This window comes from Ctenopharyngodon idella, chromosome 19 (assembly GCF_019924925.1).
Source record: "Ctenopharyngodon idella isolate HZGC_01 chromosome 19, HZGC01, whole genome shotgun sequence".
Taxonomy (NCBI): Eukaryota; Metazoa; Chordata; class Actinopteri; order Cypriniformes; family Xenocyprididae; genus Ctenopharyngodon; species Ctenopharyngodon idella.
The window spans coordinates 343,506-371,149 of record NC_067238.1 but is presented as its reverse complement, the minus strand read 5'-3'; the positions used below and the strand labels follow the sequence as shown (position 1 = coordinate 371,149).

The 27,644-nt window shown below is 38.3% G+C and overlaps 1 protein-coding gene across 5 annotated transcripts in view; it reads right to left on the bottom strand.

The window, feature by feature from the left end:
* Positions 1–528: 528 nt before the first annotated feature.
* LOC127501565 (histone-lysine N-methyltransferase 2D-like) overlaps positions 529–27,644 on the bottom strand; it is a 28,986-nt gene continuing 1,870 nt past the window's right edge. The window contains exons 2-3 of one of the 5 annotated variants that reach the window (XR_007926636.1): positions 20,617–20,795; positions 529–1,072 (exon numbers count right to left, since the gene is read on the bottom strand). Coding sequence is in view for 2 of the 5 variants with exons in the window: in XM_051873600.1 (XP_051729560.1) it covers positions 24,100–24,840 (741 nt within the window). In the remaining 3 variants the exon portion in view is untranslated. Of the gene's footprint in view, positions 1,073–7,843; positions 20,796–21,840; positions 25,268–27,644 lie in introns of those variants that run through there. The other 4 variants (XR_007926637.1, XM_051873601.1, XR_007926635.1 and 1 more) reach the window with 4 other exon arrangements.

Sequence of the window (27,644 nt, the reverse complement as noted above, 5' to 3'; positions counted from 1 at the left end):
TTGTACAATATAAAAACATTACGCCTATGGAATGTCCCCACAATTCACAAAAACAAACGTGTGTGTGCACGTGTGTGTGTGTGTGTGTGTGTGCGTGAAAGAAAGAAATGAAAGAAATGCATACAGGAACTAGAAAATAATAATTAAAAAACATTGAAATCGAAAATGTCCCTAAACATGTTACTGTTCTTATTGTGTATGATTCATTAATACATGTCTATACACTATACACTGTAAAAAATCAAAAGTTGAGAAAACTTAAAAGTTTAAGGCAACAAACTTCAGCAGATTTTTGTGTTTTCTCAACTTGTTTTTGTAGAAGATTTTTGAGTTTTCTCAACTTTTTGTTGTATAAACTGAATACAACAAGTTGAGAAAACTAAAAAAAATCTGCTGAAGTTTGTTGCCTTAAACTTTTAAGTTTCTCAACTTTTGATTTTTTTTACAGTGTACTCCATACATGTCTATTCAACATTTCACAAGTTTTACGGAATTCAATGACACATCACTGACATTTATTTAACCCTGCGTTTTTATTTTAAAACAAACTGAAGACATAAATTGGGTTGCAAGTAAACCAGAACACCAAGTTGACTTACTCCCAATAACATGACAAGCAGCAGGGGTTGGGTAGGGCTCACTGCTTAAATTTGAGAGCTAGGTTATCTATGAATGTCTAAATATACCTTGGCTCATCAAAGCCAGAGAGTGAGTGAGTGAGAGAGAGAGAGATAGAGAGAGAGATTCATGCTGACTGTGGCACTTCATAAAAACAGTCACACATTCTTCAAACAGTCTGAGATTTTCCGACAGAGACCTGGCTGGCCATATCAGCTGTGTCTGAGCAGCATGCTGCTACACAAATACTTTGTTCAACATGCTTGTGAACATGGTCAAACCTCTTTTTCCTTCTGTCATGTGAGACTGTTGGAAACAGGAGGGGGTCACTCTGCGGTTGCAATGTCTGAGCTTGTTTCTGATTCGACTTGGCTTGGAGAGCAGATTAAGTTTCATCAACATCGAGGAGGGTTTTATTGTGCTTTGCACCACAGGCAGCCTTATTGTTGAAGGCCTGGGAAAAAGGGACATCACATTTAGCAAGACTGCTCCAAAACAATGTCTTGATCTTTATATGCACTTAAGAGATTGTATCTGTGCTAACAACTTTGTATTTATGTAACATAGAGCTTTCAAGATGAGATGCTGTATCCTGCAGCATGAAAACAAACACTGCCTTTACAAATGTCCTCTTTTATCATCTAAAGCCCCGGTATTAATGACAGCTGGGCAGAGAGAGTGAAAGTTGTCTGTTACGTCAGTTGAACGTCAAAGGGCTATTTTTAAAGAGAGTTTGAATGATCATCACTGTAATTTGCAGAGTAGAATGTGAGAAGTAAAAATAAGTGGTATTTTAAACATCCTCGCAGTATTTTTATCTTTATGCAGGGCATGAAAATTCTATTGTGTGTGAAACTCATTCCCCACCTTTAAAAAGCATTAAAGCAACATTACCTGCCTGGGGCCTTTTTGTGCACAGACATGCACAATGCCTGCAAGGAGAGAACAGTGACGCATTGATAGCATGCTTTAAAATGTCATGAAGCGTCAATCACCAACAATTTCATACTTCTGGAATGTGGCATAGTTTCTATGTAAAACAGAATATATAATAAGAAAAAAAATGTAGAGCTGAAATTCATTAGATCCACCTCTAATAGACTGGATCATGCAATGTGGTCTCCAAAGGGGTCAAGGGTTTGGACAGTAAGCTGCAATAAATCTCAAACATTTCATTTTTCAGAGTATATCAATTTTATCTTTATTTTCATTTAAAAAATATTGAATACAATTTTGGAGGGCTCTTGTGAAGAGTGAGATGGACCTTTTAGTCAGCTGTCTTTGATGTCACAGCTCAGAATAGTAGCTAGTGAAGGGTTTGAGACTGTTAACTTTCTTTTTGTACCATCAAGCAATCAGAAGCAGATCAGTCTTTGTGGAAAAACAAGTGTGCTTATTTGTATAGAATGTGCATTTGTAGTGCACTTCAAATCTTAATAGTATATTTTTAAAAGCCTGTATTTGAAAGGCTGCTTAACTTAAAGAGAGTAAACTTTTATGACTTCTTTCTTACCACAGGTATACTTTTAAAAAGTGGACTTTGTCATGATGTCAAATTAAAAGTTTTATTTTACATTACATTTACATTTATTTACATTTATTCATTTAACAGACACTTTTATCCAAAGTGACTTACAAATGAGAAATACAACAAGCGATTCATTATAAAGAGGCAATAAACACCAGTGAACTGCAGGTAATACAAAGTTTCAGATATTGTTTAGAATAGTACAAGCTATTACAGAGAGAGATTAAGGAAAAGTGAAAACAAAGAGTTTGTTTTCAGCAGGATGCAGTTAAGTGCTGATGGAATAAAATGTGTTTTCTGCCATTTATTGAATATTGACGTAGATTCGGCGTTACGAATAGGGTTTTGAAGATAATTCCACCAGCCAGGAACAGTGAACGAAAATGTTCTGGAATGTGATTTTGTGCCTCCCAGTGAAGGTACCATGAGGCATCGCATACTTACTGACCTCAGGCTTCTAGAGGGGATGTAGCCTTGTAAGAGCAGGTGGAGGTAGGAGGGTGCAGAACCGAGAAATGGCAAGTGCCTGGACAAGAAGTTGTGCAGCATGCTCAGGTAGAAGGGCCTGATTTTCCTGATGTTGTGCAAACCTGCATGATCATGCAATGCAATGTGGTCAGCTGGTCATCAAAGATTACCCCAGGAATTCTGACCAAACTTAATAGGATTATTGTTGATGAACCTAGCTGGATTTTGGAAATTGTGATGTACAAAGTGGAAGAGAAGGCGAAAAGCTCTGTCTTTGCTAGATTGAGCTGTAGGTGATGTTCTTTCATCCATACCGAGATACACTATAAGTATTGGTACACCCCTCCAAATCATTGAATTCAAGTGTTCCAATCACTTCCATGGCCACAGGTGTATAAAATCAAGCACCTAGGCATGCAGACTGCTTCTACAAACATTTGTGAAAGAATGGGTCGCTCTCAGTAGCTCAGTGAATTCAAGCGTGGTACCGTGATAGGTTGCCATCTGTGCAATAAGTCCATTCGTGAAATTTCCTCACTACTAAATATTCCACGGTCAACTGTTAGTGGTATCATAACAAAGTGGAAGCAATTGGGAACAACAGCACATGCTGAGGCGCACAGTGCGCAGAAGTCGCCAACTTTCTGCAGAGTCAATAGCTACAGACCTCCAAACTTTGTGTGGCCTTCAGATTAGCTCAAGAGCAGTGCATAGAAAGCTTCATGGAATGGCCGAGCAGCTGCATCTAAGCCTAACATCACCAAGTGCAATGCAAAGCGTCGGATGCAGTGGTGTAAAGCACGCCGCCACTGGACTCTAGAGCAGTGGAGACGTGATCTCTGGAGTGACGAATCACGTTTCTCTGTCTGGCAATATGATGGACGAGTCTGGGTTTGGCCGTTGCCAGGAGAACGGTACTTGCCTGACTGCATTGTGCTAAGTGTAAAGTTTGGTGGAGGGGAGATTATGGTGTGGGGTTGTTTTTCAGGGGTTGGGTTTGGCCCCTTAGTTCCAGTAAAAGGAACTCTTAATGACAATGACCAAGACATTTTGGACAATATCATAGTCCCAACTTTGTGGGAACAGTTTGGGGATGGCCCCTCCCTGTTCCAACATGACTTTGCACCAGTACACAAAGCAAGGTCCATAAAGACATGGATGAGTGAGTTTGGTGTGGAGGACTGCACAGAGTCCTGACCTCAATCTGACAGAACACCTTTGGGATGAATTAGAGCGGAGACTGCGAGCCAGGCCTTCTCGCCAACATCACTGCCTGACCTCACAAATGTGCTTCTAGAAGAATGGTCAAAAACTCTCATAAACACACTCCTAAACCTTGTGGAAAGCCTTCCCAGAAGATTTGAGGCTGTTATAGCTGCAAAGGGTGGGCCAACTCCATATTAAACCCTACGGATTAAGGGGATCTCATTAAAGTCCATGTGCACGTAAAGGCAGGCATCCCAAAACTTTTGGCAATAGAGTGTATCTGCCGGGCAGTCTGAGATCATCTGATCATCTGGTTGAAATGAAAAGTAGAGTTGTGTGTCATCAGCATAGAAATGGAAGGACAAACTATGTGCCTGTATAATTAGTCTCAGTGATGTAGTGTATATGGAGAAGAGGAGAGGTACAAGAACTGACCCCTGAGGAATCCCTGCGACCAGTTGATGTGCTTCGGATACCTTTGGATAAGGATCTGATGATTAACATTGTTAAAGGCAGCAGATAGATCTAGCAGAATGAGAACTGATGATTTGGAATCAGTGACCAAAAGCAAAGCAGTCTCAGTTGAGTGGGCCACTTTTAAATCCTGATTGGTTATCATCCAGTTGGTTACTTTTAAATGTACTTACAATGTATATTTAAAGTCATTATATTTTAATAATCTTTTCTCATGCTTAAAAGAAGTACACTTATTTTTAGGCATTGACTAACAATCTAAAGCACATGTAAAGTATAATAAATAGTTGGTAATATAATTTTAACTGTGGTGTGTTATTTTATATTAAATTTAAAGTTAACATTACAAACATGTAATTATATATTTAAATGGAAGAAAGTTTCAATATAAATGACATTAAACTATATTTTAGTTGACCATAAATGCATGGTCAGTACATTCGGCAGTACACAAGTACTGTAATTATGAAAGTAATTACAAGAAGTAATTAAGAAATTACATAAAAAGATGTACTTAAATCCTAAATAAGTGAGTAAAAAAGCACTCTGAAGTTCAGTTAATTGCATTTAATATAAATTTAAACTATAATACATTTTCATTTAATTGCAATTAACATGCATTTGCCTGTTTATTAATTGCAAGTAAGAGGCAATTGGTGCATTGGAAAACATTAGGCCAACATTCAGTTTGCACTTAAGCATGTTCTCTCAAAGATATTATTTCTGTAATAGGTTTTCTTTTTAAAAGTATGCTAAAGTGTACTTCTTTTTCACAAGGGAAGTTATTACATTTTGATGAAAAAATGGAATAACATGCTCCAATGAACTGTGCATAATAATCAAATTGATTTCATGTTTACTTTATATGGCCTACATCTCTATCGATGTTTAAGTTGAAAAATCAGTTTATGTAATGAGCCTGGCCCAATTCAGCAGTTTCTAATCAATAAAAACAGATAAGAAAACCTAATTTTCTCTATGAGGAAAATACCTCCTCCTCTCCTCACATGAACAACCAGGGTCAGGACATGCTGTACAAACTCTGTATTGTTCCTTTATCTGAGGAATCCTTGGGCGGTGGCAAAGGAGTAGGTGTCCAGCAAAAAAAAAAGATCAGCTCTGCAAATGAACATGGACATTCCAGAATGTGAGGGCAGGGAAAATAAATGAGGTTAGATAGAAAAAGACAAAAGGAGAACAACGATGACCATGCAAGAAGTCACAGAGCAAATACAAGAACAAAAACAGAGGTGTCAATAACACCTATGTCATTAACGTTATTTAACCTGCTGTTATCACTTTTACCCATTTTAAACAAGTTAATGATCTCGCCAAATAAAAAAAAAAAAATGTTAAAAGTGCGCTTTTTAAACGTGTACACTTTATGCATTTTGGTCGTTTATTTACATGACAACAGCATTTTGGAGGCCTGAAAATGCAAGCGTTTTAAGATTTCAAGTACTGTGGACTACAAGTGCACAGTCAATACAGTTTAGAGCACTCGTTTTTAACAAGGGAAACTATATTTGTTCTCATGTAGTGATCCACACTAAACAAATATGCTTTTAAAGGTTGAAGGTATGAAGTATGACCATATCAGGTAAATCAAGTGAATGGTCTAGGTTCAAGTTAAGTAATTATTTCCAATGGTAATTGACAGTATCATGAGCTTAACTTGTAAGAAATGGGGACAAAAATCACACAATTCTCTCAGGCAAACAACCTCAAGCCTCAGATATGCCATTACTATTTTTGCAGCACAGTCATCATGATAACATATTTTGGTCTGCACATTGGAAGCTCTATGACAAGTAAACAGGAAGACACATCTGTTATGGTCTTCATGGGATAATGTGATTACTGACATGGGCCTCCAGTGTTATATAACTCAAACCAACTGATATTCTGGTGAACCCAAATTGAACTTGTCTATATGCTGTTATTAGAACTGATGGGCAGAGTTGAGTGTTTGCAGACTGCTGGAGCTCCTTGTAAACTGTCAAGTAAATAATAACCTCTACTGGACATTTTAGAGGCTTCAAAATCCAAAATTGAATACTTTCCAAACAGTACGCCAAAAGAGTAGTATGTCAGAATGCAGTATATTCGAAAAACAGTAGGCAAAAAATCCCCGTTTGACATACTTCCGCCAAAATTCTGAAGTGTGGATTTGGTGGATACTTTACTATTTCATGTGGCCGTGAGAGAGGATGTATGAATGGAAGTGAAGTGACGCAACTGACGCTGGTCATGTGACAGTAACAACATGGCAAATGTGGTACGTCCAAATTACATTCATGCTACCCAGATTCATATGGGTAGCTTATATGGACATATAGACATGTATCGGGACACACCCTTTTAATTACTTAATTCAGGTGTTTTAATCAGACCCATTGCCACTGGTGTATAAAATCAAACACCTAGCCATACATTCTGTATTTGCAAACATCCGTAAAAAAAAATGGGTCGTTCTGAAGATCTCAAGTCAATTAAGGCGTGGTACTGTGATAGAATGCTATCTTTGCAATAAGTCATTTCATGAAATTTCATCCCTCTTAGATATTCCACTGTCAACTGGAAGTGGTATTACTGGAAAGTGGAAAGTTTAGGAACAGCAGCAACTCAGCCACGATGTGGAAGACCACATAAAGTCACAGAGCAGGGTCAACAAGTGCTGAGGCGCATGGCGGATAAAAGTCATCAAAGTTCTGCTGATTCCATAACTGAAGAGTTTCAAACTTCCACTGGGATTTATAGCAGCACAAAAACTTTTTCCATGGCGGAGGTTTCCATGGCCAAGCAGCTGCATGCAAGCCTCACATAACCAAGTACAATGATAAGCATTGGATGGAGTGGTGTAAAGCATGTCGCCTCTATACTCTGGAGCAGTGGAAACGTTCTGTGGAGTGATTAATTAAACTTCTCAGTTTGGCAGTCTACCTGACTGCATTGTGCCTGCTATAAAGTTTGGTGGAGGAGGGATAATGTTATGGGGCTGTTTTTTTCAGGAGTTGGGCTAGGCTTCCCTACTCTTCCAGTGTAGGGAAGACTTGATGCTTCAGCATTCCAAGACATTTTGGACAATGCTATGTTTCCAACTTTGTGGGAACACTTTGGGGAAGGCCCCTTTCTATTCCAGCATGACTGTGCCCTATAGTGCACAAAACAAGGTCCATAAGGACATGGTTGGATGAGTTTGGCGTGGCCTACACAGAGTGGAATTGGAATGGAGATTGTGAGCCAGGCCTTCTCATCCAACATCAGTGCCTTACCTCACAAATGCTCTACTGGATGAAAGGGAAACATTCCCACAGAAACACTCCAAAATCTTGTGGAAAGCCCTCCCAGAAGAGTGGAAGCTGTTATAGCTGCAAAGGGGGGACCAACTCCATATTAATGTCTGTATTCAGAATGCGATGTCATTACAGTCCCTGTTGTCTTAATGGTCAGGGGTCCCAATGCTTTTGTCCATATAGTGTAGTTATTCAACTCTGTGCAAGCAACATTAAACTGTATTATGTATTCTGAACGCGCTCTGACAACGGAAGTGATGTCTCGCACTCATTAAAGTATAAGCGCGAGACATCACTTCCGTCATCAAAATGCGTTTTTAGACCTCACCAACTGGATGCGCAAGGCAGTTGGACATAGTGGTGTTATAAATACTGTTCGGTTTCTCGCACAAACCGATCGTTTCATGTCTTAGGACATCAATGTGTCATCACGAGCCGCAGGGTTTAATTTGGATTTGTCTGTGCGTGTTTTTTTGACTCTTATAGATGGAGTTACCATTGACAAGCATTATACAACTGAGAGACCACAAAGGTTGGAGTTAAAAATCATCATTTGTGTTCTACTGAAGAAACAAAGTCACCTACATCTTGGATGCCCTGGGGGTAAGCAGATAAACATCAAATTTTCATTTTTTGGGTGAACTATCCCTTTAAAGGTTTTTTGTTTATACTTTTTGTTATACTGGTTTAAACTCTCTTCACATCCTGATAGTAATCAATAATAGAAATGGTCTGAATATTAAAACATGTACATGTATCTTCTGTGGAAGTCTCAGGACCAAAATATGTCTGCCAATCATTGCATTTGGTCCAAATGCAATGATATGGTGTCCTACCTGCCTGTCAACATGTATTTCCATACCTCTGGCACCCTGTCCTCAGACATCACACGTCATCAGCACGTTCCATTAGGCTATGCAGAGTTGTAAACAGACAGTCACAGAGTGCCACAAACAAACAGCAGCTGCCTTTTACAGTTCCTCCTGAACCAAAACAACAAGCTTATGCTGCTTTCACACCATGTTGTATAACTGTATTTACGAGATGGCTACCCGTGACGTTCTACCCGAAGCTGTTCACTTCCTTAGACTCAGTTTTATGCTTTTCTCTGGCTACACTATCAATGCCGAAATTAATCTGCAGCAGTCAGGTGGTTCAAGTAAGAGCTCTGCAAGTTGTTTACATTCAATATTATTGCAATGTTATGTACTTTGAGACATGAGATAATTTAACGCCGTCTCTCATCTCGTCACGCTTTGCAGACTCTGCTGTGTCTGTGTGAGTTCATGTGTTTTGAAGGAGTCATGGCTTTGGAGAACGCTCTGAAGAGAGGGTGGGACCTCATGCTTTCAAAGCTAGCTTGCTATTGCTAGCCTCTCCGAAATTGCCTACCCTACCTTTAAATGTCAGTCTTGGAGTTTAACAACCTCAGTCCCCATTCACTTTTTGTACGGACAAACACAGCCAGAACATTCTACAAATATCGTTTTGTGTTCTTCATATGAGGTTGGAACAACATACTGAAAGAGTGGGGCTTCTGAATGCTATATTGACCCTTAAAAAGTTTAAAATAAAGTCAGTTAACATACATGGTATGAAATAAAGCACATTTAAGTTCCGTGTCAAACATTTTGTACAGTGTTGATCAATGTTAATGAGATGCGAATTGTCCCTCACACACCAGTGAATGTTCTAGCAGCTCTGAGAGAGAGTTGAGGCCATAGGGTGTGGAGGAGTGATGTGACAGATGATTCAAGGGGAGGTGTGATGAACAGATGATGAGGATGAGTGGAGGGCGATATAGAGAGGAGGATGGGGTCTGTGTTGTGGAGGTGGAACAGTGGTGTTGGTCTCTTTAGAACACCACAACCAGCCTACTCGAAAACTGAGCCATACCATTCCCCCTGCCTCCTGTTTATTCCTCTTTTGTTTATCTTCTAAACTTCAAAACCAAATGCATTTTTATTTCACTTTTTGTTATTGGTGACCGTGATTCAAGTTTTTTGTCAAATTTGTGATAATAGCATTTTTTGTATGCATTTTATTCACCAACTTATACAAACATTTCTTTTCATTCAGGACAGAGTTTCAACAGATCTTACAAAACTTAGCGTGATGTAATGTTTAGCAATCATAGAACAGCAACAACAGATAGCACATAATGCCAACAACACTTTGGCACAACACATTAATCTCACAGTCTCAAGGGGAGCTGAAACACACCTGCACATGCTGGCCGAGCCGGATGGGAAAAAGATCATGTCCAAGCAAAGGGATCAGAAGTCTGCAAATACTCCCTGCTTGCTTACACAGAGGAGACGTTTCACACATGCCTGTAATGTTCCCACTGGCTGGAGACAGAGTTCACTGCTCGTCTGAAAACTTGTTTGTGCTTCTAAAAAGGGGGGTGGGTGGGTAAGGAGGGTTATAATGCCGGTCTTTCTGTAGTTACTCTAGGGAATTTGTATACTTCAATTCCACCTCATTCTGATATGTAAACACTTGGGTTAGTTGCAGGTTTAGTCTCAAATAGGGCTCACCCAGGAACTGTGGAGTCCCCTGATCATATTTCTTCTCTGATCATATTTCTTATATAAGCACTTCACTAAAAAATTATATTAAAATTATACATTACAAAAAAAAAATACAAAAATAAAATACTATTAACTTGCACTTATTAATTTCTTCTGAGAAAAACAAAAGGAAAAGTTTAACAGAATGTTGACGCAGCTCTTTTCTATTCAATGAAAGTGAATAATGCAAATACAACTGTAAAAATGAGAAAATACATCATCATTTGGGGTTCCACAGACTGCCACACTGGTGAAACCCTGAGGAGGATCTCTAGACACTTTTCCAAATCTTTGTTTAAAGGGAATTTGGAAACTATAATTGTCAGCAGTTCCGACATTAACCACATTATAAAGGAAAGGTTTTTAAACACTTAAAATATATAGTTTCTTTAGTAAATTGTCCTCTACGTCAAGTTTTAATATGTGCAAGAACAAATGCACTTATGAAAAAGAAGTACACTTTAACATACTTTTAAAATGAGTATTTATTTCGGAAATAATATACTTTAAAAGAATATTCCCAAGTGCGAACTCAATATAATGTTTTCAGACTTAATTGCATGTTAACTGCAATTAAATTAAATGCACTTAATATAAATTTAAACTATAAAACAATTAGCTGAATGTGCTTTTTGATCCACTTTTTATGTAAGTTCATAATTTCTTTTATATTTATTAAATGTATTAGTAATTACATATTTGTAATGATGAAGTTGCAGTTTAAATAACTCATTGCATGAGAGTGATGCCAGGTACTTGACAGCATGGGCTATAAATTTTGTGCATCACTGTAATGTGAAACTGTATTAATGCTGAACGTGTGTAGGGATAATCTGGCATGAAACCCAGTGAACTGGACAGAGTTGGGACAGACTGTTCTAGCTGTAGTGTCTGCCTCTCCACGCACACAGCTAAGCTCTAATAAGTTGAGACAGACAGTATAACATGCATAAAACAGATACAAACTCTCTGTCACACACAGACACACACACACACAAACAAACAAACACAAGTACAGTGTGATAACTTCCATAAAAGCATGAAATACACATGGAAAATCTTTGCAAGCAATTTTTTTTATTAATAATGTGAACAGTGCTTGATCGTACAACAAATTGTTGCATTTGCATTGATGAAATTAACAACTGAATCTGCTGTAACTTCCTTCAAAAAAAAAAAAACAAGTCACTGCACTGCATTTGGCAATAAAGATGAAATTGAAATGCCTATACCTTAACTTCAGAAAAAGTTATTTAAAAACTATATATATATATATAGTTATATACACTATATATATATACACTATATTGCCAAAAGTTTTGGAACGCCTGCCTTTACGTGCACATGAACTTTAATGACATCCCATTCTTAATCCATGGGTTTAATATGGAGTTGGCCCACCCTTTGCAGCTATAACAGCTTCAACTCTTCTGGGAAGACTTTCCACAAGGTTTAGGAGTGTGTTTATGGGAATTTTTTTTCGCATTTGTGAGGTAAGGCAGTGATGTTGGCGAGAAGGCCTGGCTCGCAGTCTCCGCTCTAATTCATCCCGAAGGCGTTCTGTCGGGTTGAGGTCAGGACTCTGTGCAGGCCAGTCAAGTTCCTCGCTCATCCATGTCTTTATGGACCTTGCTTTGTGTACTGGTGCGCAGTCATGTTGGAGCAGGAAGGGGCCATCCCTAAACTGTTCCCACAAAGTTGGGAGCATGAAATTGTCCAAAATGTCTTGGTATATTGAAGCATTAAGAGTTCCTTTGGGCCAAGCCCAATCCTTGAAAAACAACCCCACACCACACTTGGCACAATGCAGTCAGGCAAGTACCGTCAAACTGCCAAACCCAGACTCGTCCATTAGATTGCCAGACAGAGAAGCGTGATTCGTCACTCCAGAGAACACGTCTCCACTGCTCTAGAGTCCAGTGGTGGCATGCTTAACACCACTGCATCCGACGCTTTGCATTGCACTTGGTGATGTTAGGCTTGGATGCAGCTGCTCGGCCATGGAAACCTATTCCATGAAGCTCTCTATGCGCTGTTCTTGAGCTAATCTGAAGGCCACACAAAGTTTGGAGGTCTGTAGCTATTGACTCTGCAGAAAGCTGGTGACTTCTGTGCACTGTGCGCCTCAGCATGCGTTGACCCCGCTCTATGATTTTAAGTGGCCTACCACTTTGTGGCTGAGTTGCTGTTGTTCCCAATTGCTTCCACTTTGTTATAATACCACTAACAGTTGACCGTGGAATATATAGCAGTGAGGAAATTTCACGAATGGACTTATTGCACAGGTGGCAAACTATCACGGTACCACGCTTGAATTCACTGAGCTGTATATGTACACACACATCTTTCCCTTTATCTTTTGAAATCTATTTTTGAGTTAAAATTTTGCTTCTTTATCTTGTATATATTTTTTACCTTATTTTTTTTACAGATTTAATTTAGGCTTTTACTCACATATAAACATTGATCAGCGAACATAAGCAGAAGCTCAACTGAACCTGAGTAACGCGTGAGAAAAAACCTCCTTCGGAAGCTCAAACGTGCTGCGTAACCAATGAGGTTCATTCTCGCAGCACGTTTCCAATTATACCCGGGCTAAGAAAAAATTATGAGGACATTGAAGATCTTGATGAAGAAGTTTATTGCAGCATAGCAGTGACAAAGTACATGAAGCAACTTGATTTCACCAGGCATCAGAATGAACCCAGAACATCCAAATCTCAAACCTTTTATCCTGTTACAGTTTACCACTCCTAATGTAAATGAAATTGCTCCTGTTGTAACAGCTGTGGTCTGTATGTAAAGAAGTTGTGATACCTCATTGTCTGAAATGGTTCTCTGTGTCCCATACCCATTCCCATTCTACTTAAAGGATTAGTTCACTTTCAAATTAAAATTTCCTGATAATTTACTCACCCCCATGTCATCCAAGATGTTTATGTCCTTCTTTCTTCAGTCGAAAAGAAATTAAGGTTTTTGATGAAAACATTCCAGGATTATTCTCCTTATAGTGGACTTCAATTGGCCCCAAAAGGTCAAAATTACAGTTTCAGTGCAGCTTCAAAGGGCTTTAAACGATACCAAGCTTTAAACTAATCCTTTAATAATGTACGCTTTTATTCACCTTTTCTTTAATAATCTTATAAAATGATGAAAAGACTGCTGTCATCATTCTATTCAAAAACAAATCTGCACATTGACAGCTTAAATGATGAGATCATCTTAGCTGCAAATTTAATACCAAAACCACTTATGCATCATACTAATTATCATGTGAGGACAAGAATATGAATTACAAGGAAGAAAAATGTATTACACTAATCTGACTATTTCCTTTTAGTGGAAATTTTTCTAGGATAAATGGCACAGTAAAAAGAAAAATCCTTCAATTTGCTGAATAAGAGCTGTTGGTGATATAACATGTAAGCTTGAAGATTGAGCCCAGAGGAGAAATCACTCATTTAAGCTCTTGATTGAAGAGATTTACTGTGGCCTCTTTTCAGGGTTGGTGGCCACGTGTGGAGTTGGGGCGTTGGTGTGAAAATTGTGAGATCTCGTTTTCTAATACCAATGCTATTACTATACAAAAACATTACTGGTGATTGCTTATTAAGCCAAACATTACTTAAACATTTAATTATACATAGGGATTTACACAAACCCTTAATACATGAATTATACCTCAAATTGTACAGGCTGTACTGAGCCATATCTAGAGACTAGAATATTAATTTTTAAAGAAGTCTCTTTTGCTCACCAACACTGCATTTTATTTAATCAAAAATACAGTAAAACAGTAATATTCGAAAACAGTCTTTTTTATTAATGTAATGCATCCTTGCCAAGTTAAAGTATTTCTTTCAAAAAACAAACAAACAAACAAACAAACAAAAACTGACTGACCTTTTAAATGGAAGTGTATAAAAAAAATAGAAATAAAATGGAAATTCTTCACTATTTTCTAGTGTTTTCTTTGGACACAATGCTGTCCACACAATGTTTGCAAGGGCTAAAGGAAATAAAAAGAAAACATATATCCAGCTAATGTAGTTGTTGTTATTGAATCATCACTTTTTACTGTAATAAAATAAAGGCGAGTGGTGCTCCAGGAACATTGTCTGCATTGGCAAATAATATTCAGCCCCAGCTGGGCACCCTCATAAACCCAGCTGTGCCTTTTACCATCTGGGTTACCTCTGTTATTTCTTTTTAAGCTCTGTTATCTTGATCCTCTCTCTTTTTTCTCAGTGGGATTCTGTGTAATTCAGCTGTGATTTTCCATGATTCAAGGTCATGTGCTGCTTTCTCCATGGCAATTAGATCAGATGGTTCATAGCCACATCACCCCCATGAGAATGGTCCCGTGTGGCGGGGCTGCTGGAGCGCTGTGATGCCATCTCCGTGGCCACGACATCACCCCAATCTGGAGGCCTATAAATAAAAGCTCTATTCATGGTGAATGAGAGTGTGCGCATTTGTGTGTGTGTGGTTGGGCGGCACATTTGCACACAATTCCCCATTGATTGCTGCTGTATGTGAACATCATGTTGAGTGGGAAGACTAACTGAGTGACTAACAGCAATCAATAAACATCTTCCAATTTGCCATGACGAAAATCACCAAAGATTCACGTCAGCAACCCTGTTCAGGACAACTGAACTGTCAGTAAGCGTACCATTCTGATAAATAAAGACAGCTTTGGGCATGAGGTTAAAGTCAGTCTGGTCGAAGAGTTATTTATATTCTGGGATTATTGACATACTGCAATCAATCAGAAAACTTCCAATGCTAAAAATCTGTTTTAAAATGGACAGTCCTATTCATCCAACCCTTTCTCTCTTTTCAAAGGCATATAATGCAATATTGTTCAAGCAGAAAATAGTGTCATGTTAGTTATTAGATAATATCTACCAAACGATGAAGTGAGTTCCTAACACTTTTTGTATTACGCGAATCTTCTTATATCACAAGTACTTCTATCATCTCACATGAAAACTCAAAGTGATTTATTCAGTTGATCTACAAAATAGGTCAAATTCTCTTCTAAATTCTTCTTGCTTGTAAAAAGAAATACAGGACCAATTCAATTCACTCTTAAATGGAAACAGAATTTGACTAGCAAAATCAAGCATTTGCATAGCTACAAACAAAAAGACAATGCATGCACCAGTTAGGAAATATGTGTGGAAAAATCAATGTGTGTCAAAGCGTGAAGTTCCCCACCCCTATCTGCTAATCTTTAATATTATAATAATCATCCCAGATTATCACAGATAATATTACAAAAATATATTAAATCCTCTGATATAATGAATTTTTATATGTTTGACTGGATTAAATCTTCACCCTCCTTGGCCAGGAGCCCATAATAAAAGTAAATCTAATAACAAAAAGAAAGAAATAACAAAAACATTTTTAGCACAAAACTATCATCTCAGAGCAAAACTCCACAATGCCAGTAACAACTATTTAATTTTATACAGTCATACTTATTTTTAATGTATTAACACTTTTTAAATATATCTAAACACAAAATCGTACACTATTTGAATTTTTATATTCAAAGGCCTTTTAAACTGTACAATATATCAGGATGTTTTATTGATATTGATTGTTCAGATTTCACAACAGCTCAGCTGGACCTGATGTTCTAATGTCTCCATTATACAGTCAAAAAAGAGCCCAGGGCAAACTAACAGAGATGTCTCTCACATCCAGCTTACGCAACCACTGAATTTAACTCATCTTAACCTGAAGCCCCAGAGTTACAGCGAATATGGGAAGAGACAGAAGGACATGAAGAGAGCGGGAATGAAAAAGAAAAACTAGAGAACAACAACGTCACTGAGCTGTGCTGGAGAGACCCCAAGGCAACATAGCTGATTTTGAGGCAAATGCACTGCAAAAGCAGTGGATAAAATGTCTTGTAGTCCCAAGCCGCACATTTATGTAACAGCAACATCTGACGTCAATGGTATTGGGAGTTTTTGCAGAAAACTACAAGGTAACTGTAATCAAAAGACTTAGGCGACAAATTAAAACAGATTTGAAACTGGATTATACAATAAACAGCCATAGACAACAGTGTAGCAATAGGGAAATCGAGGGTCTCTTGAGGGTCAGAGAGACTCAATTTCTATAGCGCCACTGCCCAAATGTATCCCAAAGATATCTCATTTAAATTTAATTGTCCACTGACGGCTCATAATCAGGGCACTCACACCTTTATGTAAAGTGCAAAGACAGATTTTTGATGATTGCTGAATGACATTTCATAATCATACTCTAGTCTGGAAGGCTGTAATCCCTCACATATGACGACATCATGCCATAACGTAATGAAATACAGTTGGGAGCATGTGCTTTGCTTCCAGCAAAAGCAGCAGGCCGGACAATCTGTTCAAATAAAAACTTACTGCAAGGGATAATCAGGCCTAAGAATTTACATAAGCTTTCATTTAGAGCTGTGCTTCTGTCAGTGGTAACCGAATTATATGATGGGTCAACCGAATTAAATGATGGGTCTGAGAGTGAAACAGTAATCCATAGTCATACTGTAATACAGCTGGACAGATGTGGGAAATATATGATGAGCTGTGAAAGGTTACCAGGTGAAGAGACTAAAATATGAAATGAAATGGAATAAAAAAGGCTGAGGGACACTTTGTCCCTGGCCTGCACCCATTCTGAAGGACAACATGGAACATCAAGTCCTTAGCAACCTAACAACCATCCTGATTACCTTAGCAAAACCATTGCCACCATCTATCAACAACCTAATTTTCACTCAGAACACCTTAGCAACCACATGGAAATGGCGTAGTAACCAACAAGGTCCTAGCAACCACTTAAAACACATTAGCAACCACATAGCAGTGACCTGACAACAACCAAGAACACCTTAGCAACTGCATGGCAATGCCCAGCAACCATCTAACAACACCCTAACAGACAACTGCATAGGAACGGAATAGAAACCAAGTATAGAAACCGGAATAGAAACCAAGGCCCTTGGAACCATCTCAAACATATCAACCACATAGCAGTGCAACAACAAAGAAAAGTTTAGCAACTGCCTAGCAACCAATCGGAGCACCCTACCCACCACCTATCAATACTCTGAATATTTTAGCAACCACATAGCACTAGAAACAACCCAAAATACCTTAGCAAAACCTAGCAATCATTCATGGCACTTTAGCAACTGTGATTCCCATCCTGAACACCTTATTCACCACATATCAGCACCCTGACAACCATCTATCAACACTCAAATAGTCTCTGATAGAGCTGCATGATTAATTGTTAAAAGATCGCAATCTCGATTCAAACATCCACGCGACCTTATTCCTAAATGACAGCGATTCGCCTGTGTCTATTAAACCGTTGACAAGTACGATCACAGCGAACATTCAGATCTGCGTTGGTGCTGCCGCTGATCCAGAAAGAGTAGCTGTCATGTATGAAACACACAGTATCGTTATTTCTGTGTTACAAATATTCATTTTATCACAGAAGTACTGGATAAAAGTTTATAGTTCAGATATAAACACTGATGTCTATGGAAGTGATCAAAATAGAGTAAATCCCCTTTTGAGAGTAATTTGGTGCTTCAAATAAAGATTGTATCAATCTTTACGCCACTAGGTGGTGACAAGTGACTGTTAAAAATGTATTCGTCATTGAATCATTCGTTCAAGAGATTCGTACAAAAATGCTGATTCATCCAGTAATGAAGCACGTGAAGTATTTATGAGTGAGTCATTGAATCATTCATTCAGTACGATTTTTATAATAATTCATTTAAATTAATCATTTTTAAATAGACTACAGCAATTAACATTTTGTCAGAACCTCTAGTAAATTACGTGTTATTTTGTTTAGTTGTCTGTTCAGAATTGTGGAAGAATCGTGATCTCTATATTTGAAACTAAAAAAATGTGATTCTCAATTTATCGTGCAGCTCTAGTTTCTAAACACATTAGAAACAGCATAGAAATGGCATAGCTGTACTAAGAAAGCACATGTGTCAAAAGAAGGGTTTGACAAATGTGCCCTAGGGATTACCAACATTCTAGTGGTGAGTTTTGCACATGCAAACATCTCTGACATTTTCTTCAGAAAATCTAGATGGCATTTGTCAGTGGTGTAATTTGAATATTTGAGAGAATAGACAAAACAATGTCACGTCACAGACCAGATTTTCTTGTTCATGCAACACTATAATATAATTTTTCAGCATGCTACAGCAATAATCACATACAGCTGGATAGGTCTGCATATTTATCACACTATTCAATAACATTGTTATCATTTTTTTTATGCCAGCCAACATTGTGTGGGGGAGTGAGGAATGTGACTAATGCTTTGCCAGGCCTGCACGCCTTTATAGTGAAATGGGCTGTTTTGCTACTCTACCTTTGGTATTTAAAATGTTGGAGATGGTAATACAGTATATTAATGTGCTTTATGATTGATGTTAATATGATTTTTACTAATTTGTTTTCTTATGGCCTCTTTCTATCACATAATACACACCATGAAGAACTTTGGACACAGATCTGTATGGCCGCATTTACACTGCAGGTTTTGATGCCCATTTGTTGACTATATCAAAAATTTTTTAAATGACCAGCTTACATCTTCTTTTGAAAGTGACCTATATCCGATATATGCATTTACACTATACACTTGGTGAAACAACCCAAGGTAGATGTACTGACCCGAAAAAGCTAAGGCCAAAAAGGAAGTAAAAATGTCATGATTTGCAGTGGGCCATCTTTAAAGGTCAGCAAAACATTGGGTTGAGCCTTCTTCCTCCATTGCACCATTGAAAAGAGTCATGTGATCATGGTTGGTGTCCACCTGAGTTGACATTGTTAGCCACAGTCACTTTTTTAATGACGTATGACTCGCATTGACGGGAATATCCGATCTGTCCTATTGCATGGCAGATGCAATGCATCTATCTGATTCATATCACAATTATTTCCACATATGAATGAGGACTGAAACTGCTCTAAGAAAATTGGAATCCATATGCTTTTTTCCTGCTTACATGTATCCGATCTGTGCCACATCGGAGGAAAAAATCGGAATTGGGTCACTTGAACTATACTGTATGTAAACGTGGCCTATGTACGTAACAGTGTAAAAAACAAGTCTCCTAAAGAGTTCCTCTGAGCATCCTGAAAGTCTCAAATGGAGTATTTCCATTCATTGAAGTCTCAATTTAGTGTTCAGATGGGACGAGATTGTAAGCACATGAGAGTCAAAGACCACTGCGTGACGAAGTGAATCCATACTGTTTTATTCTGCTAATTCATCCACTGCACCTCAGGCACTGTGATGTCAAGTTCTGGAGTTTAAACGGAGAATGTTTTCATAAAGCATAAAAGGCCCATTTCAGTTGGTGCGCAATGTGACTGTATGTGTGTTTGCTTTTCAAACCCCCAGGGTTGTTGTCACGTGATGTTTATATGATGTTATACTGTGACGTCAGATTGTGGCGTGTACAGTATATTCTTTCTCCGTTGGGACACTACAACTGCATATTTCACATGAACGTGGAACTTGACCTCACTATGGTAGAAATTATTTGTGGGAAGACAAGAGGAGGCCGAGGGAGGTACAGAAACAGTGATATCCCTGGAGATATCTTTCTACCGGCTCAGGTATCGGAATGCAGCGCTCCCTTCGTAAATAATGAAGAGGTGCTCTCCACTTTTCTTTGTCAGAAAGTTCCAGAACAGCCCCTCTCTTTTTGTCCCTTTCATTTTCTGAAGTATTTTTCTGATGTTTTATTCAGGAGCATAAAACATACATCAAGAATTGTTTTAGGTTAACTATCCCTTGTAACATGTAACAAGGACACTTTAGCGTTAGCTACCTAATTTAAAAAAAATATATATACTTTTAAGATTTGAAATACACTACAAGTGCATATTCAATACAATTAAGTGCACTTCTTTTTCACAAGGGATCTATTTAATCTGAACTTTCTCTTGTCTCCAACTATGAGTTAGACTATGAAATGAGCCTTGTGCAACTCATCTCATTTCATAGTATTACTATATATCATCACATATTCAGTTTGGGAATGCATAACAGCATGCTTTGTTTGCACATGACTAGCTTCAGTGGGTTAGAATCAGACCCTAGCCTGTCAAAACCAGATCCCCTGAACTATCTGAGTGAGATTATGCTGGTTCACATTCTCTCTCTCTTTGTCAGATTCCACATGTTCACAGTTGTTTTGAGGGGTGAGGTGCATGAAGGGTCAGTGTATACTCTCCAAAATAGAGCCCTCCCTGTCGACACTGCACCTGCGAGGGTCACAACCTTTTTCTTTCTTTAGTTCATTCATCTTTGTTGGAAGTTTATTCAAGAGTAGAAGGGAAAGTCAAAACAGGCAGGGGATGTGTGTCTTGTGTTCTCAACATAATTCACTGACCTGCTGTTTGCCAAGTAAGAGAGATGGCTCATTTCCCCAGAGTGCATTGATGCAGACTTTAGAGCCACAGATTGTAATTGGAATCATTACATGTCGCCTCCCTCAATGATACGCTTGATTTAGTAAGTCCTCCTGCTCCTGTTCAATGGAGCATTTGTGTTGTTGCCAAAGAAAGCAAGCTGGTGAAGGGGAGAACCATGTGAAAAAAGTAATCAGAAAGGCAGATTTAATCATAAATATATAACATCAAAATATGTATTTTATTACTAATTGTATCATAATAACTAATCATATCCGTTTTTTATATTTTATAATAAAATGAACAATGGTCAAGTCTTCAAAATAATAGCCAACAGAATTATTACTACTGTTAGTATCAGTTACAGCATTTTAAGGATAACATATTTTTAAACTGTGTTGCGCTTTTTTTTCCGTAGTTTGAATACAGAAGGTGTAGGACGTAGTGTAAGTGTTTTGAACTGCGAGAGTTTTACACTTACTTCGTAAGCTGAATACGGAAGGCGGTCTGGCGGAAGCTAGATATTTTACTTCATAACTTGTTAAATATGGATATTTTTCTTACACTAACACGTCGCTTCGCTTCAGAAGGCCTTTATTAACTTCCCGGAGCCACGTGGAGTATGTTTATAATGGATGGATGCACTTTCTTCAGCTTCATACTCGTTGGTTCCGTACACTGACATTATAAAGCTTGGATGCATCAGGATATTTATTAATATAACTCCGATTGTGTTCGTCAGAAAGAAGAAAATCATATGCACCTAGGATGGCTTGAGGGTGAGTAAAGCTTGAGGTAATTTTCATTTTAAAGTGAACTAATCCTTTAAATACTTTGTTATTAAATAAATAAATACACTTTTGACAAAAGGGTCTGAAAATTTCCAAGCACTCCGAGTTGTTTTTACGTTTTTACAAGATGACTATAATTTACTGGTTTTAACAGTTCAAACGTTTAAAGTAACAATACAAAATAAAGTTGTTTTTTATAATTTGTCAAAGTTTCATTTTGATTAGAGAAAAGGGGGAAATAGCCAATTCAAAAGTCCCCTTCAAAAGCCACACATACACCCTGCTGGAATATTACAAAAGTTGTCATCTAAGCTCTATTCAAAATGACTAGGGTGTATATATATATATATATATATATATATATATATATATATATATATATATATATATATATATGGTATGTGGACAGAAAATCCCTCCTGACTAACTCACTTCTGTCATGACTGTAAAAAAAAGACAGGCTGCCTTCACATTATGCAACCATTTTCCTTTGTTGGTCTTATCCCCCGCTGAAACTAGCATCACAAACTTTAAAATCACAAATTTTATCAATTGAATTAACTGCAGAATGACTTGAGGATGTCCTTTACTTTGTTATATAACACAGAGCAAGTGACCTGTTTGCAATCTGACCTGCAGCCAACACACCCATTCCAGTGACTGCATGCAAATGTGATGAAGGCCGGCTGTGTTTCACCCCATATAGCATCAGTATGACACAGCTCTCTCCTTTGCTAAGCTATAATCCTATTCACTACATGAGCACATAGCTGAAGAACTGTTGTATAACCTCTAGACCACAGTGTCATAACCATTACACTGCATAGTCCTTTACATTAGATCCTTGCTACCCACCCCAAAGCCATTTAGAATGGCATAATTGCATCTACTGACAGTGGCAGATCATATTTGACCAATGCCAAGATAACTAATACTAAGAAGATATTTGGGATTTTTTATGGGGGGTAAAGCAGGAGCAGACTTTGACAGACTTTTCTATAGACTTTGACAGACAACAATGATGCAATGATAATGTAGGCATTACATTTTATTAATCAGGCCAGTCTGAGAATTTATTGGATTTCTGAGAACTGCTGACGCATTAGTAACATGTGGGCATGGGCTATTTTAAGGTCAGGTCATCCTTTACATTGTGCACAGCGCTAAACCCAGTGCCCTTCTTCAGACACACAGTAAATTAAAGTATTAATCTGAATGCCATAGCGCTAAGCTGTCACCACTTCTCAGAGGCATGCTTATCTCAAAAAAAGTTTCCATTATGTCGGGATCACATAATACATCATCAGGATTTTTAAAGGTCAGATTTAAAGGTACACAGAAAATGGTCTTGCAAACCAGCCTTCCAAATAAAAGCATGCTTTTATTGTAAATAATTGTTTTTAAAGTTATAATAAATTATAATACAAAGTAAAAAAAAAAAAAAAAAGGTTCCTGTATCAATAAAAAAATGCTAGAAAAACAAACAAATATTGTCTTGGTTTGTGCACAGTGGTTGCAGTGTCATTTTAGATACTATTATAGTATTTATTAATACTTTGAATATTTTGAAAACTTTTTTAGTTTTATATTATCTGTTTTAATTTTAATTTTAATGTTTTGGTATTTTTGTTGTGTTTTAATGTCTATATAGGTTTTGTTTTTATTTTAGTTTGAGTTATTTTAGTCCATCAAGTTAAACTAAATGAAAATGAGAAACGTTGTCTTGTTAACAAGCTGAAATAAAATAAACTTTCTATTTTTTATTTATTTATTTATTGCACTTAATGTTTATTTTATTTCAAGTAACAAAAAGTTTTTTTTATTTTAGTTTTAGTTGACTGTCATAATCTTGGGTGGTTGAAGGTATTTCATGTATGTTATTTGTCTTATGAGCTTTCATGTGATGAGCATTCATGTGATGTTGCTAATAGTAGACAAGCACTGTGCTCTCCACGACGATGACGTACATTTCTCACATGAAACATGAGATGAAGTTAATTCATTAATATAAAATCCTGAACTCTTTTTAAGGTAACAACAATTCTGAGAGCAACTTAATCTAAATAGGTAATTGTTATAATGACGGCAGATTTCAGAAAGATATTTCATATTAAAATAAAAAAGGGTTACACTTTATTTCGATGGTCCACTTTAGACACTCTACTAACTACAAGTAACTTTGCAACTATGTCAACTAACTCTCATTAGAGTTTTATTAGACTGTTAGGTTAGGGTTAGTGTCACTGTGTAGTTAAATCCAAAGAAGAGCAAAACGCAGGAATAACAGGATCCTGGAGACTACACATAAACACTGAACACTGAGAATTAACATAGCAACTACACATAAACTATGATGACGACGAACACAGAACTGGGAAAACTAAGGTCTTAAATACACAGTGAATCACAATCTATGGAACCAGGAACAGGTGTTAAACTAATTAGAAACCATGGAAACAAACAAGGAATGAGAACTCAGGTAACAGGAACAAGGAAAACTAAATAGAACATGACTGTTTCAGTACATCCCCCACCCGGAAGGCGCGTCCTTGCACCGTAGCGTCCAACAGAGGAGGGAGGGGGTTCTGGCAGTGGACAAGTGGTAGGTGAAGAACAGGAAACCGGAGGAGCCTGCAGAGGGGAGCACCACAGTGAAGACTATGGAGGGAGGAGCTAGAGAGCAACCCAGCGAAGAGCCATCAGGATGAGAGCCCACGGTGGAACCGATGGCTGAAGGATGGAGTCAGAATGGAGTCTGCCTAACAGAGGTGAAGCCAGGTGTGGTGTCGACTCAGAGTCTGAGGTATGGCAAGACCAGGTGACACCAGGAGGACCAGAAGACCAAGGCAGGAGCCGTGGCGACAAGTGGCTGAGGTGGAACCAGAGTGCCGGAGGACTGAGGCAGAGCCAGTGTGAGTGAGGACTGAGGAGGAGCTGGAGAGAAGGAGGAGGCCGATGGACCCGAAGGGGTGGAAGGATGAGGCATAGCAGGAGGCCCAGAAGTCTGTGATACAGGTAGAGCGACGACTGACAAGGTGAAGCCAGAGGGATGAGGGAGCCCAGTGGAGCCAGAAAGATGATGGTTTCAGGTGGAGCTGAGGGAGTGGCCAAGGCGGAGCTGTCAATGGGCCAAGGTGGATCAATGGGCTCGGAGGCCCGAGGCGGAGCCAGGGGATCACCACACCAAGGCAGAGCTGGAGACCAGAACACCCAAAGCAGATCCAAGTAGCTGGGCGAAGTCACTGAAGGAGGAGCTGATGGGCAGAAACGAACCAGAGTAGACAGGGCTGAAGAACTGGATGGCATAGACAGAGGAGGAGGGAGTGGGAGGCTGGGTGGGAGCATCAGCAATGAAGCCTTGGAACTAGCTGAAGAAGGAGACTTGGAATTGTGAGGGACCAGCGGCGATAACATACTCAGAGAACAGATCTTTTCCACCTCCTCAACTCTCACAACTGAAATCACTCACTCTTTTCAGCCTTGGGAGTATGGTCAGGGCTCCACTCAATTCCCCACTCCACTAAGATGCACTTTGGTACGGATGTTAGTGCCAGCTCACACACCTGGTCAGACTCGGCAGGGTTCGGCTCTGAGTCTGCGGTGGGCTCTGGCTTTAAGTCCGTGGGGGGTGTGGTTGATGGCAGACTGGGCTCTGGGTTCAGAGAGGGGTTGGCGTTTTCCTCTGCTGTGATAAAGACAGTAAGAGGGGAACTGCATTGCTCTTACACCCACTCCACATATTCAATGAAAGTCCCTCGAGGACCATCCACAAACACTTTAGCCTTGGTCAAGATGTTGAAACCTACACAATAAAACGTGCACAGGCAGTGCACAGGCAAACCTAATAAACATTACAGAAACACACAACAAAATTACAAAAAATTTAACAATATAAAAAAGGACAAAATATTAAAAAATAAACTAATTCAAACTTTTAATAAAAACTAGTATCTCAGTGATACTAAAATAACACTGACCTGATAACATTTTACAGTGTTTTAGAACTGTGGTTACATTTATTTATAAAATGAAATAAGGGATAGAATTTGAATGCTTAGAGAGAGAGAGAGAGAGAGAGAGAATATAGACTTGACCTCTCTCATGTCATAAAGTCTAGCACATGCCTCTCACATGGATTTACAATAATCCTTTATTCCTAATCTGGAATGAATGGTGAGTCTTTCTTAGAACTCAACAATGTCCAGAGCGAAAAGATTCATGAGACCTGAAGCACGTGCAGACAACTATGCTACAAATGCAAATTGTTACATATATACTCAAGGGAGTGACTAGACCACGGCTATTGGACTATATAGCCCTAAAAGTTTGTTTAATGGTCCCTGCAGCAATTTGAATTGCAGTGGAAATTGATTTAATATGGAAAATGCTATTTAACACCCCATTCACAGTACATGGAGTATGAGCGATGCAACAGCTTTTAAGATTTTACTGCTGCAATGCAAGTTTAAAATTGTTTTCCTTAATTACTAATTTAGTATGCATATGTAATCTAAAAGGCCTCTGGTGATTAAAATTAGTAAAAGCCATTTGTTCTATTTTATCCCAATACTGCAGCATAAATTTGACTTTGCACTTTATTAGTTCCAGAAAAATATTCCTTATATACGTTTTATACACCATAATCATTATAATCTCAGCCAATATTGCATTGCTTTATGTCAAGCAGCCATAGATTGTTTAATTAACATCTGCCTTCGGCTCGGGTCTCTAAGGACAGCACATAATAGATCTCTCACTGTGTGTTAACTTAGATTATTCTCAAAGGGAACAGCTTATCTTAGTGAAAGGAAAAAGTGTGAGGCTATTTCTGGCACTGGTCTACAGCTCTAGATCAGGTGAGATCTGGGTCCGTGTGAGGTCAAGACAGAGCTGTCAATTTTAGTTTGCCAACTCAATTTCATAAAAAAACACTTAAGTGAAATTGAATTGACTAATTAAAAGTGAATGAGTTGTTGGTGTTAGCTGTTCTATGCTGCTAAATGTGCTAAAAAGGGAAGCATGATAAAAGTACCTGTCCATAAGTCCAATCAATCCTGTCTATAAGTCCCATCAGTACAAACTCAGAGACGGTCAAAGGCTATTTAAAGAGCGTCCTAGACAGTGTGCGGGTTTAAAATGTCATCTTTGTCTCCTCTGCTCCCCAACCTTCATCATGAATAAGGCATGAGTGAGCAATTCTCAAACAGCTCCTATAGCACTGAATGATTAGAACTAATAATCACACTGAATGATTATGCTGTTTACTGAAGTGCAGTATTCACAGCATTTTACTTTTTAGTCATGAGTTCACAGTTCACAATTCATGTAAGTGTTAAAACAATTCATGTAAGTGTTGTTTTCTGAGAAAAACTTGAGCGGTGCTTATCGGTGCAAAACTCAACGCCGTTATGCTAATCGTGGATTGTGGGTGGTATGGGTGGTTGGTGGTAATTTATGATAGTACCCTAGATATGGTTTGGGTCATTTATGACTGTGAAAAAGAAGTACACTTTAGCATATGGACATCTGCAATTATATGGAATGTTTGCAACTAGATGAAAATAAATTAGTTTAAATTTATATTAAAGGATTAGTTCACTTTCAAATGAAAATTACCCCAAGTTTTACTCACCCTCAAACCATCTGATGAACACAATCGGAGATATATTAATAAACATCATGATGCATCCGAGCTTTATAATGGCAGTGAAAGGGATCAATGAGTATGAGCTGAAGAAAGTGCCTTCAACTACATCCATCCATCATAAACGTACTCCACATGGCTCCGGGGGGTTAATAAAGGCCTTCTGAAGCAAAGTAATGCATTTGTGTAAAAAAAATATATCTATATTTATTTAACAAGTTATGAAGTAAAACATCTAGCTTCCAACTTACGAAAAAAATGGAACTGGCGTCACGTCAGTTAAGCTTTTTCCATAAGTTGAATAAGGAAGGCGTAGGACGTAGTGTAAGCTTTTTGAACTGCGAGAGTTTTACACTTTCTTCGTAAGTTGAATATGAAAGGCGGTCTGGCGGAAGCTAGATATTTTACTTCATAACTTGTTAAATATGGATTTTTTTTTTTTTTTTTTTACATAAACGCATCGCTTCGCTTCAGAAGGCCTTTATTAACCCCCCGGAGCCATGTGGAGTACGTTTATGGATATGGATGGAGGCACTTTCTTCAGCTTCATACTCATTGATCCCGTTCACTGCCA